General features: G+C 34.1%; 4 protein-coding genes across 4 annotated transcripts; all 4 read left to right on the top strand.

Moving 5' to 3' along the window:
* The first annotated feature begins 2,545 nt into the window (after positions 1 to 2,545).
* LOC114744377 (agamous-like MADS-box protein AGL62) lies at positions 2,546 to 3,342 on the top strand. Its single transcript, XM_028932550.1, has 2 exons — positions 2,546 to 2,941; positions 3,031 to 3,342. The coding sequence occupies exons 1-2, from the start codon at positions 2,546 to 2,548 to the stop codon at positions 3,340 to 3,342; spliced, it is 708 nt and encodes a 235-aa protein (XP_028788383.1).
* Positions 3,343 to 6,518: 3,176 nt separating this feature from the next.
* LOC114744376 (agamous-like MADS-box protein AGL61) lies at positions 6,519 to 7,250 on the top strand. The gene has a single exon (XM_028932549.1). It carries the CDS (start codon positions 6,519 to 6,521, stop codon positions 7,248 to 7,250), a length of 732 nt encoding a protein of 243 aa, XP_028788382.1.
* A 2,841-nt stretch (positions 7,251 to 10,091) lies between these two features.
* LOC114744375 (agamous-like MADS-box protein AGL62) lies at positions 10,092 to 10,751 on the top strand. The gene has a single exon (XM_028932548.1). The coding sequence runs from the start codon at positions 10,092 to 10,094 to the stop codon at positions 10,749 to 10,751; it is 660 nt and encodes a 219-aa protein (XP_028788381.1).
* Positions 10,752 to 14,103: 3,352 nt separating this feature from the next.
* Positions 14,104 to 15,698, top strand: LOC114744380 (uncharacterized). Its single transcript, XM_028932552.1, has 2 exons — positions 14,104 to 14,772; positions 14,932 to 15,698. The coding sequence occupies exons 1-2, from the start codon at positions 14,156 to 14,158 to the stop codon at positions 15,623 to 15,625; spliced, it is 1,311 nt and encodes a 436-aa protein (XP_028788385.1). The 5' UTR covers positions 14,104 to 14,155; the 3' UTR covers positions 15,626 to 15,698.
* The last annotated feature ends 532 nt before the right edge of the window (positions 15,699 to 16,230 follow it).

Here is a 16,230-nt window from a genome sequence, read left to right as displayed (position 1 = left end):
TTAGATATTCTCTGCATACTTCGATGTGGTTGTTTTTTTTCCCCCCGAGGCCAAGTACCTTATAGGGTTGAAATGTCAAAAAAATTACATTTTTACCGGAAAAAAAAACTTAAGTTATTATCTCTCCAAGGCGTCACACAGGAAACAGAAATACAAAAACAAAGTTTCACATAATAGTATAATACAGTAAATGTATATGGAACATCTTTAGTTTTTAAAGTCTAACATCATTTTAATTTTGGTCCTTTAAATTTAAAATTAATGATTTTGATTTTCAAAAGTTGACTTCATTTTGGGTCATTTTTTTCCTTGAAATAATGTTTTTGGTCCACTTGTCTCAGGTATATCAAAACCCACTGTTTTTTTTTTCCCCTTGACAGGACTCTCTGTCTCTCTCTCATCTTACATATGAAAAAATTCTACCTGTGATGAAGCTAAAACACTAATGCAGGTAAACAAATTTACATTAGTTTTTTTTTCACGTTGTTCGAGTAAGAACTTAATTAAATAAATCTAAGGATGGTAGTAAATTGGTCTACCTACATCAATTTTACACACTGAAATCATCATAGTAGCATTGAATTGACTGAACTGTGAGCCTCACGTTATGACACACCATGTAGTGTAAAACGGGTTTCATGGTTTATAAACAGGACAAACACTATATTGTTCATTTTTCACCTTCTCTAAACTTTGCACCGGAAGATCACAGAAAACAAAAGCAAAGCCACAATACATTAAAAAAAAAAAAAAAATTGGTGTATACCAAAGGATTTAGTTATAGAATAACTAGAGTAGGTAGCTTTATCCACTCCCCTTGATTTGATTGTTCTGACTTCTGATTACTTTAAGAATAAAATTACTGTATGTTTAGACAAGCACAATGGAGATATTATGATTTTTAAATCATCCGGAGACTAGACGAGAGACCCTGGTACCCTAATATCCAAGAAACAAGTTCTATAGACCCTGTCTTGGCTCTAAGTTACCGTATAGTATTCTAACAAGGTTTTGGTCTTTGGACCATTAGACATGAATATTGGCAAAGTTTGCTTCATATTCTACAGACACGGGAAGAAAACCAATTTCTATCTGTAACTATCAGTGACATGTATAAAGAGGACTAAATTAAAAATCCAAACACAGTATGTTTGTTAAGTTTCTGTGGGGAGCTTCTGAAATCTGAACTTGATGAATGCTATGGATACTACTACTTGAAGATCAACGTCTAACTAAACAGAGGATTTTGAGCTCTATATGTATACTACTACGACTAAGTGAATTTTTAAGGGATTATTTCTAAGTGCAAGAAGATCCAAATGGAAAGGAAAAAGAAAATAAGATCTTGGATCCGCCTAGGGCCCACAGACATCTTTTTGTAGCGAGACTACTCCACATTGAATTCCATTTTTTGTAAGTCAAATCGTACAGGACTTTTATGAGTATCAGTAGAAGATGAATGGAATCACTAACTAGGGGATGGATTAATGTGAATAGATCATAGCACTTTGGTTATAAATACATACCCGTAAAATACAAATATATGATGAATGCACAGGGTTATGATCATGCATGCATATTTAAATATATATATATATATGTAAAGCAATATTTTCGGTAAACTTTTGATGTGATATACTATCTCTATACTTAATATAAAATCTACTTACCTAATTTAGAAAAATACATAATTAAAAAAACTAGTTAAATTAGTTATTTATAAAAAAAAATATGTTTGTTTTCCGTAAAACACCCTATCAAATTTTCAATAAAAAAAATCCTATCAAAACATTTGTGTTGAAACTATTCTTGAATGCAAATTTTCTTACATCTACAATCAATGGGATAGTTTGGAAAAATATGATGAGTATAGAGAAAATAAAATAGATTGATAAAGTTTTACATATAGGATTAAATTCAATCTTTAACTAACTCTTATACTAGTAACATAAGTACCTATGTAGCTGCATGAATACTTTGATCTTGATATTATTTCATATATAACATTTAATGAATAAAATATATCTAAAGAGTGTAATCAAAGAAATATATATGTATATATATATATATGTACGTACATTGTTCGGGCACATAAATATAAGTTAAATACTTTCTTTACTGGCTCACCAATAACCATTAAATACATACGTATATACACATTTTGTTTCAAAAAGGATAAGAACAAGATTACGTAAGGAAATATTCTGAAATTTCTAGATCCATTTTCTCTGTAAACAGCTGAATAGGCTATGATCATCCTATTAGCTGCCTCTGAGACAATACTTGTTTTCCCATTGAAGTTCCTGCCATATAAGCCATGCAGAGAGAGATTCTGAAATCTCTCAACCCAGAAAGAATTTAAATGCAACCAAAAGGTGCAATGATTGACACAAGAGACACAGCCAAATGCTAGTTTTTGCGTCCAAAACCAAAATACATATGAATCTCTACGCAACAAAATGGCTATAAATTGACCCTTTCTGCCATTATCATTCCTCAATTCACTTATTCATTTTCTTTCTGGTTATTTTAGGGTTTCTCAGCCATGTCGACTTCAAGGAGGAGCAAGGGTCGCCAGAAGATTGAGATGAAGAAGATGAGCAATGAGAGCAATCTGCAGGTAACTTTCTCGAAGCGTCGCACTGGGCTTTTCAAGAAAGCTAGTGAGCTATGTACTCTTTGTGGTACTGAGGTTGCTCTCATCGTCTTCTCCCCCGGAGATAAGGTCTTCTCCTTCGGCCATCCCAGCGTCGACACGGTGGTGGATCGCTACCTCACGCGAGCCCCACCGCCACAGACCTCCGGCACCATGCAACTCATCGAGGCTCACCGCAACGCCAACGTTCGCGACCTGATCACCCAGTTCACTCAAGTCTCTGCCCAGCTCGACAACGAGAAGAAGCGCACTGATGAATTGAATCATATGCGAAAGGCCACTCAAGTATATACGGAGCTTTAATTTTAACTCAGAATTCAATGACTTTAGATTCAAACCTGTTCGTTCCGTTATTAATATGTTGTAATTGATAGGGTCAGTGCTGGTGGGCGGCCCCAATAGAGGAGATGACGAGGTCACAGCTTGAGGAGTTCAAGGCGGCGTTGGAGGAGCTAAAGAGGAGTGTGACGAGACAGGCTGATAGGATGGTGCTGATCCAGAGTGCAAGTAATAACTCATCGAATCAGTTTTTGGTCGGAGGTTCATCTTCGAATGCGGTGGCTCCGCCGCCTCCACTGCCACATCAGTTGTTTCAGCCACCGCCAGCGGTGGTTCAAAATCCTCCTGGGTTTGATGGCAGTATGGTGCCACCACACCATGGATTTGGAGCACCAGGGTTTTACTGATCAATGATTAAGTCCTCATCAGAATCATTATGATGCCCTATAATTAGGATTTAAATTAAACTGTGGGTTTATTTTATTCTAGTTTCCTTTGGGTTTGGATCTTCTAAATTCTTGAGAAAACTCTAGTGCGAAAATTCAAATAGAACTGAAAAACGCACAATAAGTAAGTCCTCGTCAGAATGATTATGATCCCTTTGAAATTAACGCGAAGTTTTTCAAGGTTTGGAGATTGAAATCTGTTTTATTATAGTATTATGCTTTTTTTTTTGGGTTTGGTTTGGATTGTCAGTGTCTTGTGTTGTTATAGTGATATAGGATGTGTTGATCTGTTCTTCCTTTGTGGCTTCATTCTATATGCTGTCAGGAAGAATTACGTTGAATCATCGTGTAGTTTCATGTGGTTGTAATAAAAGGCATCTGGTTACATTTCATGTGTGTGTATAGTGTATACATAAGAGTAATTTCTTAAACTCTGAGCAACAATCGTGCTAATGTATTAAATTAATTCGTTAAATTGAATTTGCGTGCATCCCCATACTAACATGAAAAATATGAGGAGAAATATGTTTTCTCCTGAGAATGGGTGAAAAAATGACAGGAAGAAAAAGTAGAAGAGGAAATAAGGTGTGAAACTCATTTCATTTTCTCACTAAATTTGATCTCTTTACAAGACAAAAAAAAAATGAGATTTTTTTATCTCAGTTGCTCCTTTGTTGTCCTTTAATTTTTTTCTTAGTCCAAATATTTTTTTCGTATTTTTTATCATTAATTCTTCATAGATAGTGATATTTTGATATTTATATATATCAGTAAAAAGTGGTTAACAACACAACAAGCCTTATCCTACCAGGTGGGATCAGCTACATGAATCGTACGACGCTAATGTGCTCTATCAACCAAGTTCTTAGGTATATTGTTAACTAGGAGATCCCGTTTAATGACATCATTGAATGTTATTTCTCGACCTTCCTCTGTCCTTTTTTATAGTACTTCAAACTATCTTGATCTACTCTTCTCACAAGGGCCTCTAATGGCCTTCTCTGCACATGCCTGAACCATCTTAAGTGATGTTCAAACTATTTTCTTTCAATCGGCGCCACACTTACTCTTTCTCGAATAATTTCATTTCGAATTTTATCTTTTTTGTACGAATCACACATCCATATCAGTAAAAAGTGGTGTAGTTTTAAATTTTTTGTGATTTTTGGGGTAATTTCTTTTTTAATTTAGATACAATTCTTTAAGAATTGCAAAAAAATTAAGATATATATCATTTTCATAAAATATTAAAATATGACTCATTTTAGGTAGAATCTCATAATAAAAAAAAAAAATATCTGAAAAGTAGGAAAAAAATTAAGAAACAATGGAGGAGGCTAAGGCATCCAGATCCAAAATGAGAAACTGAGAGGTATTCCAGCATTCCCCCTCTACCCCATGTCTGTGCCCTCTTCCACCTCAAGCTGCGTACCCTCCCATCTTCTCCGCTCTGTATCCAGTCCTCCCTACCTACTTTTCATGTTCCTGCCTGGTGGCATATAGGAATTGGGCTATTGGATCTTACGCAAAAATCAAAATTCATGGTTAAAAATAAAGTTCAAAACTTTGATTTCTTACAGCACTGCAAATACATACTTAAAAAACAAACAACTTATAATTTGTAAGTTAATTACTAAAATACATTAAATTTTACACTATGAATCATAAAGCTCAAAAAAGTTTGACCTGTAATATATTTTATATATTAAAATGGAAGACTAACACACGAGTCCAAATATGGGGAATGCAATAGCTAAATAGAGGAAAACAAAAGAGCTAACAAGAGAAAAGAAAGTAAAGGAAGCTAGGAAGAAGCCCGTATATTAGCCAACGCCAGTTCGCTCAATCATCAACACAAATGCAGTACCACAATTTTATTCATTTAAAAAACATCAAAATCATGCTAACACACACACACCTTAGACATTAAAAACATACGCTATATCCACCAAAGCCACATGCCATAGCCGTTCCTCACCTTCTTGTTCCAGAAACACCAAAAATATTCATGAAACACAGCAACATTATAACCCAGAGTAACCAATAAACCCAGAAACAACCCTCAAAACTCTTGGCCCCTTTGATAGTCTAAATGAATAATGCAAAAGATATGGTTTTTTTTTAATCATATCACTGCCTATTTGCGTCGTTTTGGCACTCATAATCATCCAAAAAACTACCAAAATCATGCCTTTTACGTGCATCTCGCATCTACCTCAAATATGTTTTCCGCACTTGCTCAAACCCCCACTATGTGAACATCGATCTTTTGCCAAAATGCGAGGAGGAAGGCAATGGTTTTAAATTATAAACCATGAACGACTAGGATTGAGTCTAATTAAGAATGACGGGTCTGATTCGTTCTTTCAAAACGATGTCGTTTTGACCAATAAAACGTCCATGACCATTGGATGAAATGATTAGGGTAGGAAATGAAGCATCAGGAGAAGCAACAAGAGGCACGTCAGCTCGCTCCCGTCTATTTCCATCCTTCCTAAGAGAAACAGCAGCACAATATATGTATATATAAATAATGGTCAACAATATAATTATATATTTTCCAACTAAAGAATATCCTCTAATTTGCTTATATTGTTACGATTTATGATACATTATTGTTTACCCATAATGTCCATTATTGCCTTAATGAAAATAAATATGTGCAAGACAAGGCTTCAATATCGATCATACATATCCTTGTGTAGTTAAGTTCCAACAGATTTTGACAGTGTGTCCAATTAACGTGATAAGTAACTGCAGAAACAACTCAATTAACTTTTTAATTTTAATCTCAACAAGTCAAAATATAGTACCATAACATCCGATGATTAATTAAAATGATTTGCAAAAGTCAATCTTTTTATAATGCCAACTAGCGTATATGTAGGTGTAGGAGGTTTCACATACAATGTATATAATAGACATTAAGATAAAAGATTTTCTAACTCCCTCACTGGACTATATGATAAATAACAATAATATAACATTAAGATGGGACAATTAATTTGGTTAATCAAATGCCATAAACCAAACACATATATAAATACACACATGTTTCCATTCCAAATAACTCGCTCAAGTCCTAAACCCCTAGCAAGAAGCATTTCTTATCATCATCTTCTCTTTTTCTTTCAAACATGGCGATGAACAAAAAGTGTAGCTCAGGTCGTCAAAAGATTCCGATCGAGAAAATACCAAAGAAAAGTAATTTGCAAGTTACATTCTCCAAGCGCCGTTCAGGATTGTTCAAGAAAGCCAGTGAACTTTGCACGCTTTGTGGGATAGAAATCGCCCTGATAGTATTCTCTCCAGCTAACAAAGCTTTCTCTTTTGGCCACCCAGGAGTTGAATCCATAATCGATCGTTACCTAGCTGCTCGAAAATCTACTTCGCATGCAGACCCATCGTCATCAACAGCAATCACTAGTGCTCATCGGAATTCTAATGTTTGTAATCTCAATTTGCAGTTAACACAGATTCTTAACCAGTTGGAGGTGGAGAAGAAGAGAGGAGAAGAACTCGATCGAACGAGGAAGGCGAGGCAGAGAGAGTTCTGGTGGGAGAGTCCAGTCGATGAGATCGGTTCAGTTGATCAGTTGCAGCAATTGAGGATTGCAATGGAGGAACTTAAGAAGGATGTTTTAAGGCAGAAGAGTTTTGCGTCTTGTTCATCACACATTAATTTCGGGGAAGATTATGGATCGTTCGGACGTTACGATGACGTCTTTGACAACAAATTATTATTAGGTGGTGCTGAGAATATTAATGTTGCTGCTAATTCGTCCAGTGTTGTTCCTGATGATGCCTTTAATAACCTTATTTACCAAAACCACGACATGGGGATCTTTAAGTTTACTTCTCAGTTCTGATCTTCTTGGGTTTTTTTCCGGAGGGACACATTAATGATCAACCAGGACCTCACTGGCCTTCAAGTTCAATACCTCCCTTGGTTTGCTTTTTTATTTCAATTTCCGATGATCATGATTCTGGAAGAATGTTATATTTCATGTAATTGCAAATAATTCTCCCCATTTATATATTTGTATATGATCTTCTCAATGAATGTTTGAATTTGTTCATTTCTCTGTTCCGTTTTCTCTCTCTCTCTCTCTCTCTACACACACATACAACACAAAATATGTCAATAATAGTGTCTCTCTGTATACAACACTGTTTTGTGTATCCTTAACAAACAGTTTATAAATATTATATGATGTCTTTATGTTGTTTTGTGAAGTTTTTAAGGATTAGGTCTTACAGTTCTTTTGTTCTGAAGCAAAAAGTTTTTAGTTCCTGAAAATCATTATTCCATTAAATTTAAACTGAAACCAACAAGTGTAGTTCATTGTATGACTTGGGTTGTGGGTGTTTAGGACAAGAACACAGATTCAGTCTGAGTCCATACATGCAAAAGATATTACACCTTTGGTCCTAATTACAAGAGCTGACTAATTTGACAAATTAAAAAAAAAGTTAAGTTAGTTATTTGTAGTAAATATGTGTTGTCTTCTAAAAATCCTTATTATTAAGTGTACTGATTAGAATTATTATTGTTAGGGACTATCTTGAAAAAAAGATATAAATAAAGACAAAATGGATTGGAGTCTTATATTTGGACCAAAATAAAGTCAACAAGATTTTATATTAAAATCAGAGGTGGTATTAAGAAAGTTATCTTATTCCGGCTTCAGAATACTCCAATTCCACCCATATCAGATATTAAATATTACTTTAAAAATTAACTAATTAAAATCCAGCCAAATAAATACACTAGTAATTAAGAAGGGTAATGGGATAATACGTACCCATCTCTCTTCTCATTCACAATCTTTTAATTAACAAGTGTCTACTATTATAATTACCTTTTTATTTGATGACTCATTCAATTTCCATTAATATGATCAAGAATATATTTCAATAATATATTATTCTCGATCTTTACTTTTGAATGATGAGTTAGGGAACCAAATTAAAAATTAGCAAAAGACAAGCTTCAGCCTCACATTCATTTTCTTATTACTGTTAAAATTTATCGCTCTTTACACCCAGACAAGGCAAGAATATATACGGCTAACATGCAATAATCATTACTAAAATAATCTTTTAAAAACATTTCCAAACTCATGGCTGGGTTTTTTTTTTAAAAAAAAAAGGGCCATGCGTTGACTTGTAAGCGATATCATCTTCAATTAAATGTTGAATCTAGATTTAATTTTTTTTATCCAAAATACTTGAGTAATTAATTGTATTGATTTCTAGTATGTATATCTCTACCAAGAAAAAAGGACTCAATTCAACACGTACGAGAGAAAACGAAACTGATTGGCTCATTTGATAGGTGGAAAAATAATCACAATTTACAATCCGTTTTATTGTTATTGAGATTTTTCTTACCACACTACAAAATTAATTAATTTTCCTTCTCATTATACCCTTTTCGGTAATCTAGTATCATCAATTTCATCATTATATATTAACTCCTTCATATAATTTAAATTGGGTCGGTAGAAGTCAACAAAAATTTAATTCTCAAAAAATAAATAAATATAAATATAAAACATAATTTATTGTAAATCATATATTACTTTTAAATTATAAATAATATCACGTGTTTAAATTTCATACTCATTTCCCACCAAAAAAAAAGAAATACTCATTTACTAAAAAGACAATATATAGAAATACTCGTTCGGTACCTCCTATATAATATTTGTGTAGTTGGGGGGGGGGGGGAAGAGTAAACATTTGCATACAATTAAAATTTAAATTATACCAATTAAAAAGAAACTCAATGAAATTAAAGTTCAAAATAATTTCCAGAGTGCTTCTGATTAAAAGAATTAAACTTAAATTATCAAATCAATATATATATATATATATATATATATAATACAACATATTCTCTATCAAGTTCTTGTTAACTTGGCTACAGACCTTCACACTATAAAGGTTAGCTTTTACAAAAATAATCGAATCATTAGCGAAAAATATATTAGAAACAGAGGTAGCCTTTTAGATAAGCCTAATATGAAGGATAACAATAGGTAAGGAAGTAACAGATTTCCCTGCCTAACTTTAGGAGAGGGCTCAAACCATTAATTACCATCTCTATCTATTATATTAATATTATTAGTAAGTTATATATGATTAAATATTTGTCAAAAGTTTAAATATTGACTTATCTTTTTCTTGGCTATATATAATTTACTTTATTTTTCAGTGGAATCAAATTACAAGAAAATTTTCTTAATTAATCATGGTAATAAATGAAGGGTTATATTAAAAAAAAATAATCTAAATTAATCAGCATAAATGTTTACTGCCTTATGATAATTAGTGTCAAAACTATAATTTAAAAAAAAAGTAAATTAAAGGCTCATTTAATATCGACTGAAATAAAAAGCCTCTTCAAAGGAGAAAAGAACGGAATTGAAATCCATTATCATAATGATCAAGATGTTAATATTAATTATAATTATAATTTAATATCTAATAATTAAGTCAAACTATATTGAAATATTAAAATAATAATACAATATTATATAATCTATGTAATTCAAAATCTTTGGAGGGATACAAATTGTAGGGTTATTAGTTAACTCAAACACAGACCTTTTTATAATATATAAAGACCTAGTAGCACAACTTTTTTTCCTACCTCGATCACTCGCTTTCTTCTTCAAAAAATCATCATTTTTCCTTGATCAGCCATGGATATCATAAAACAGACCAAGAAATCCACAACCACAGGTCGCAAGAAGATCGAGATAAAGGAGATAGACAAGGACTCCAACAAACAAGTCACCTTCTCAAAACGACGCACCGGACTGTTCAAGAAAGCCAGCGAGCTCTGCGTCCTGTGCAATGCTCAGATCGCCATGATCGTGTTCTCACCGGCCGACAAAGCCTTTTGCTTTGGCCAACCCAACGTCGAAGCCGTCCTCCGCCGCTACCTCCGTGGTGGAGCAGAAGATAATAACGACGCGAGCGAGTTCAGTTCGGCGTCTTACGAAGAACTTAATAGACAACACGAAGAAGCAGCGAGGGCATTGGAGATGGAGAAGCAGCAACTGGAGGAGATCGAGAATGTGGCTAAGGTATGGAATAGAGGGAACTGGTGGGACGAACCGATTGATGAGATGGATTTGGATGAGTTAGAGCAATATGTGGCGGCCATGCATGAGTTAAGAAGAAAGGTGGCTGAGAAGGCCGATGAGTTAATGAGGGTTTCGATAATGCCGTCGGTGCCATCGTTTTATGGAGAAAGTTCATTGGGTGGTCTTCTTATCGGAGGCGGCGGAGGCTATGGTGGTTTTCCTAACCAGTTTGGCGGCGGCCTTGTTGCTTATCATGACAAGTTTGAATTTTGACGTCTGAAAAGTGCAATAAGGTTCAGAAATAATAGAGAGGCGATGAGATCGTCTCGATCTCTTTGCACTTGCATTTTTTTTTTCCCGTTTGCCTCAATGGAATAATAATGAGTTTGTTATTGTTGTCATTAGTTCATTACCTCAATGTCTCTCTCTCCCAAATTTAAATTTGTTATTATTTTAGTTTTACTTTTTAAATTTTTAAACCATAAGTTTTGGTTCCTAAAATTTCTTCTGATCTCAAACATTTATTCATATAATTAAATAAAAATTAGGATCATTTTTCATTTTTGAGAAACCAAAATCTATGGTTTAAAACTTGAGAGACCTCAAACCAAAAAATACTTAAGAGACCAAAACCAAAATAATCAGTACAAACTTGAGGAATTGTATTAACCTTACATTTTATTACCAATTAAGCAAATCAAAATTAGCAAGTTCGAAGTGAAGACCATTCCAAAACCTCCACAGAAGTTGTTATTTTAAGAAAACCAGTCCTAAAGAACAAATCTCTTTTATCATGGGTTGGCTGTTATCCAAGTGGTTAAATTTTTGCATATATCTGCAAATTATATAGTTATTATTTTATGCATAGTTATTAATATTGTTTATTAAATATTAATAATTGCAGGAATATTATAACCATTTATTAACATCTTGATAATCTCAATTTTGAATGCCATGGCATGATGAAGGTGGTGGTTAATTTTATACATGTAGAGGCAATAAACTATTTCATTCAATCATTCTCCCCAAAATTTAGCCTCCAGTAGCTTTAATAATTGGATGCTGATTAATTATGAATTGCTGATATTGAGTTTGAAATTTGAATGTGATCAAATTATTAATATCAATGTATATAATTTATAAAAATAAAAAGTCCTTCTGACAATTGTGGTCTTAGAAAAGTCACAGGGATAAGGACATATTGCGGTTTACCTTGTCCCATGCTAAAAAAATGTATATTATGAAATACTAGCTTCATTCCTTAATATAAGACTTTGTTTGACTTTTATTTTGATTTTAAATATAAGACTCCAATCCACTTTATTTGTTATATTTATGCATTTTTTCCCAATATAGTCCTTTTAACAATGGTAGTTCTAGCTAATACACTTGATTAACAAGGATATTTTAAGAAAGATAATATCTATTTATTACAAATAACTAACTTAACTTTTTTTTTTAATCTCCTCAAATTAGTCAACTAGCTCTTATAATTAGGACCAAATGTAGTAACTTAGTTCTTAATTTTGCGGTGATACTTTGATATTAACATTAAACATATAAAATTATATCTGCTAATTTAATTAGATTTGCAATTATTAAACTTCACACCAGCCTCCACACAAATTTGGCCAAGAAAAACTAGCCTCTCCCACTCATTCAATGGCTAACATTTTTATTAAGACGCTAACGCGTTTTTGAGACATGTTTCATTTTAATTGGTTACATAAAACGAAATCAATGTCGTCATTGTTCATCGCGTCAACTTTATTAATACAAACAAAAGACGGATTAACACAAACGTGTCACCTATTTATGTGTCTGCTTTAACTTAGAAATATAAATATATAAGCAATTTTATTATAATAATGAATTTGAAATAAAATATACTCCTTATATGGCGTGAACAATGTGATTTTTTGTATGTTTTATTATATATGATGTGTATTGATATTATTACAAAAAGATCTATTATGCACATATGAATGAAAATAAAATGACAGAATGCCCTAATGTACTAAAAGTTTGATAAAAAGCAATGAGGGTGGGTTAATCGAAGATACTTAGTTGCTTCTAATGTGATGAATTTGAAAGATATATCACATTTAGTGTCAAATAATATCTCTAACACGATTTCTCTTATAAGAAGATACACTTAGGTCTGAAAAAAAAAGTTTAAGGGACTAAAATGAAGACCACCAATTTTAACACGATTAAAAAAATAGGTGAGAAAAAAACGTAGAGCATTTTTTTAAAATACCCTTTATTTATTAGAGGCAAATATGAAAAACTTTTAGCCATGTTAATGTGAAAAAATAAAAATAAATAAATGCCCTTATATCTTGAGCGAGATATTAGGAGAGCGAGATTCAAAATTTGAGCCGTGATAATATAAAAAAAATATATATATTTTTAATAATAAAAAGTAAAAATTAAAAAATACGAATCAGCGAGATAGCGAGGTCGATTTTTTACTTTTTTTTTTGTTTGCCAAAGGATATTTTTATCACTAAAAGAACACTTACAACTACTTCTCCGGTCTAATTATAAGACCCAATTGACTTATTTGAGAAGATTAAGGAAGTAAGTTAAGTTGGTTATTTATAATAAATAAGTGTTGTCATTCCTAAAATATCCTTACTAATTAAGTATATTGGCTAAAACTATCATTATTAGAAGGATTATCTTGGAAAAAAATGCATAAATATAAGAGACAAAATGGATTGGGGTCTTATAATTAGGACCAAATAAAAATTCAAATGGGGTCTTATAATAAGGACCGGAGGAGTATTAAACAAGATATAATAAAAAAAAGCAAATACAGTTCATGAGCCTCGGTCTTTATGGATATTTTTTCGGTTACACCATTGTAGACAATATACGTGCCTCGTAAAATCAGACTTTTTGTTATGACTTGATCCCTCATCCAAAAAGTATATATTGAATTATTCATAATATTACCTCTGATACTAATTATAAGAGCTAGTTGATTAATTTGATGAGATTAAAAAAATAAGTTAAATTAATTATTTACAATAAATAGATGTTATCTTTCCTAAAATATCCTTAGTAATTAAATATATTTGTTAGAACTACTATTATTAGAAGGACTATCTTATAAAAATATATAAATATAAAAACAAAATAGATTATAATTTTATATTTAGGACCAAAATAAAAATTAAATAATATAAGCAGGGATAATATATCAATATAATCAATGTATAAAATTTACAGCAAACTACATATCTATGAGTCATGACGTAGGACTCTTGTCCCATGTAATTTTTTTTATTATTTTAATGGGAAATAGTGCAACTTTTATTTTAATCTTATAATTTCTTTTATTTATTCCAAGAGAAATTTCATATTAAAAATAATTATAATATCATGAATGAAATGATAAAAAGGATATTTAGTTATTCTAATTTATACTAGGGGACAGGAATTTCTTCATCCTATCCCTTCGTCCTTATCACAACTATAAAGAGAAAAAAATTGAAAATAGTTGGCAAAAAAAGTATTGAAAATATAAAGTTTATGACAAAAGGAAAAAAATCCAACTTGTTCCAGGTTGTCCAATTCAGTTATCATACCCAGCAATGTACTTCAGTCTTCACTCTCGATAACTGCGTTATTATCGATTCTTCCCTCATTCCACACACCCGAAAACCTCCATGGATCCGTGTCCTTTTGTTCGGATCCTCATCGGAAACTTCGCCATCACATCTCCGGCGACGTCGAGGTCTTCTGTCCCCGGTGAAGCACCCCTCTCGAGTTCCCCGTATTTCTGCCGGATTCAACTCAGGGACTTCGATTCTCATCAGCATCATCACTTCGCCACCGTTCCTATCGTCTCGTCAAACACCGACGAGACCTACCCTCCCTCAGTTGCTGCTATCTTCGATTTGAGCAAGCTTCAGATGGAGAAACTTATGGCGACCAAGAATCCAGTAATGAAAATTTCCGTTTATGAGTCTCGGCAGACTCCGTCGTGCTCATTCGATACAGCCAAATTATTGGGCAAAATTTCTGTGCCGTTGGATCTGAACATGGCTGAGTTTCGAGCGTGTATGTTTCAGAACGGCTGGGTTGCGCTTGGTGGGAAAAACAGAGCATCTTCGTCGGGGCAGTTATTGCATGTTACAGTTCGCGCCGAACCAGACCCGAGATTCGTGTTCCGGTTCGACGGTGAACCAGAATGCAGCCCTCAGGTGTTTCAAATCCAAGCGAGTGTGAAGCAGCCCGTATTCACTTGCAAATTCAGTTTCAGAGATCGCAGTGTGAGTTCGAGGTGAGTGACTTACAAGTTTTTGGCTCGGTAATTGTAAACTGTTAATGTTCAAGCTGATCAAGAAAAGGATATGAGAAGCTGAGAACCTTTCGATTCTGCTAGGATTTTTGTTCTTTCCTTTTCTTGGATGTCAATCAATGGGTATCGTATCTATTCCAGGTCATCTATGTCAGAGCCAAGCAATTCAAAAAGCTGGTTGCCTTCACTAACTTATCAGAAAGACCATTCAGCGGAGCGAAAAGGATGGTCCATCACAGTGCACGATTTGTCCGGTTCACCCGTAGCGGCGGCGTCAATGATAACTCCATTTGTCCCCTCGCCGGGGTCTCACCTGGTAAGCCGATCCAATCCCGGCGCGTGGCTGATTCTCCGACCCGGAGGCAACGGGACGTGGAAGCCATGGGGCCGCCTGGAAGCGTGGCGCGAAAATAACAGCCCCAATGCTGTCGGTTACCGGTTCGAAATCCTTCCGGCCGTCGCAGCTCCGGTCATGCTCGCATCCTCCACCATCAGCTCGCGACATGGCGGGAAATTCGTCATTGACGTCACCTCCGGCGTCACTCCGATCGACAGCCCGAACGGCAGCTGGGACTTGGGTTCTGGATCGAGGTCCGGGTCTGGATCAGGGTCGGAATTCGGGCTTGAACAGGAACTCTTATACAGAGGGTTCGTAATGTCGGCGACGGTGGCAGGTGAGGGAAAGTGTAGCAAACCGGAGGTGGAGGTCGGCGTGCAACTCGTGAGTTGCACAGAGGATGCTGCGGCTTTCGTGGCTTTAGCCGCAGCCATGGATTTGTGCATGGACGCTTGCCAGTTGTTCTCACGGAAGCTCCGTAAGGAGTTGAGGCAGTAGCCTCTGTCGTTTGATGCGCTAGAATTTCGAGGAACAGGATGTCGTTTCAACGTCATGGTGTCGTTTATTCTGAAGCACTTTAAGTTTGGTAGAGTAGCGAGTAGTGACTACTGACTAGTTCTTTTTTATATAAAATACAATGCACAGTGTAAAATGACTTGGCAAGATCAAGTTTTTTAAATTTTGTATTTGGGAATTGCAGGTTCCTTTTTGCGCTGACAGATCAAGTCTTGTTATCTTGTAAATTATAGTGGGTTTGTACAGTATTTTAAATTCAAGGTGTCCTCTTTTGGAATTTGATGCGAGATGATATTTGAAGAATCCTATGATTTGCCCGTGCGAAGTCGCTCTGATATGTATAATCATATTCCAACTGACATTCATGCACCTGATATGGCCAAAAAAAAAAAATTGAAACTTTTTTTTGCGTAAATGTCAGCGAGGGAGCACCAAGATTCAAATCAATAATATTTTTATCATGCTCTTGCTATTTCGAATTTAAAATCTTGTTAGGAACTCAAATGGATAATTCAATTGATTTAACATTTAGCTTGTTATTAACATGAATATTAATTATCAGGAATGCAACGTTTAACATTAGTCCA

Source organism: Neltuma alba, unplaced genomic scaffold (assembly GCF_004799145.2).
Source record: "Neltuma alba isolate B1F8T4 unplaced genomic scaffold, ASM479914v2 tig00004352_pilon, whole genome shotgun sequence".
Classification (NCBI taxonomy): domain Eukaryota; kingdom Viridiplantae; phylum Streptophyta; class Magnoliopsida; order Fabales; family Fabaceae; genus Neltuma; species Neltuma alba.
Note: the sequence above shows the minus strand (reverse complement) of the source record. Positions and strands in the feature narration are given on the sequence as shown.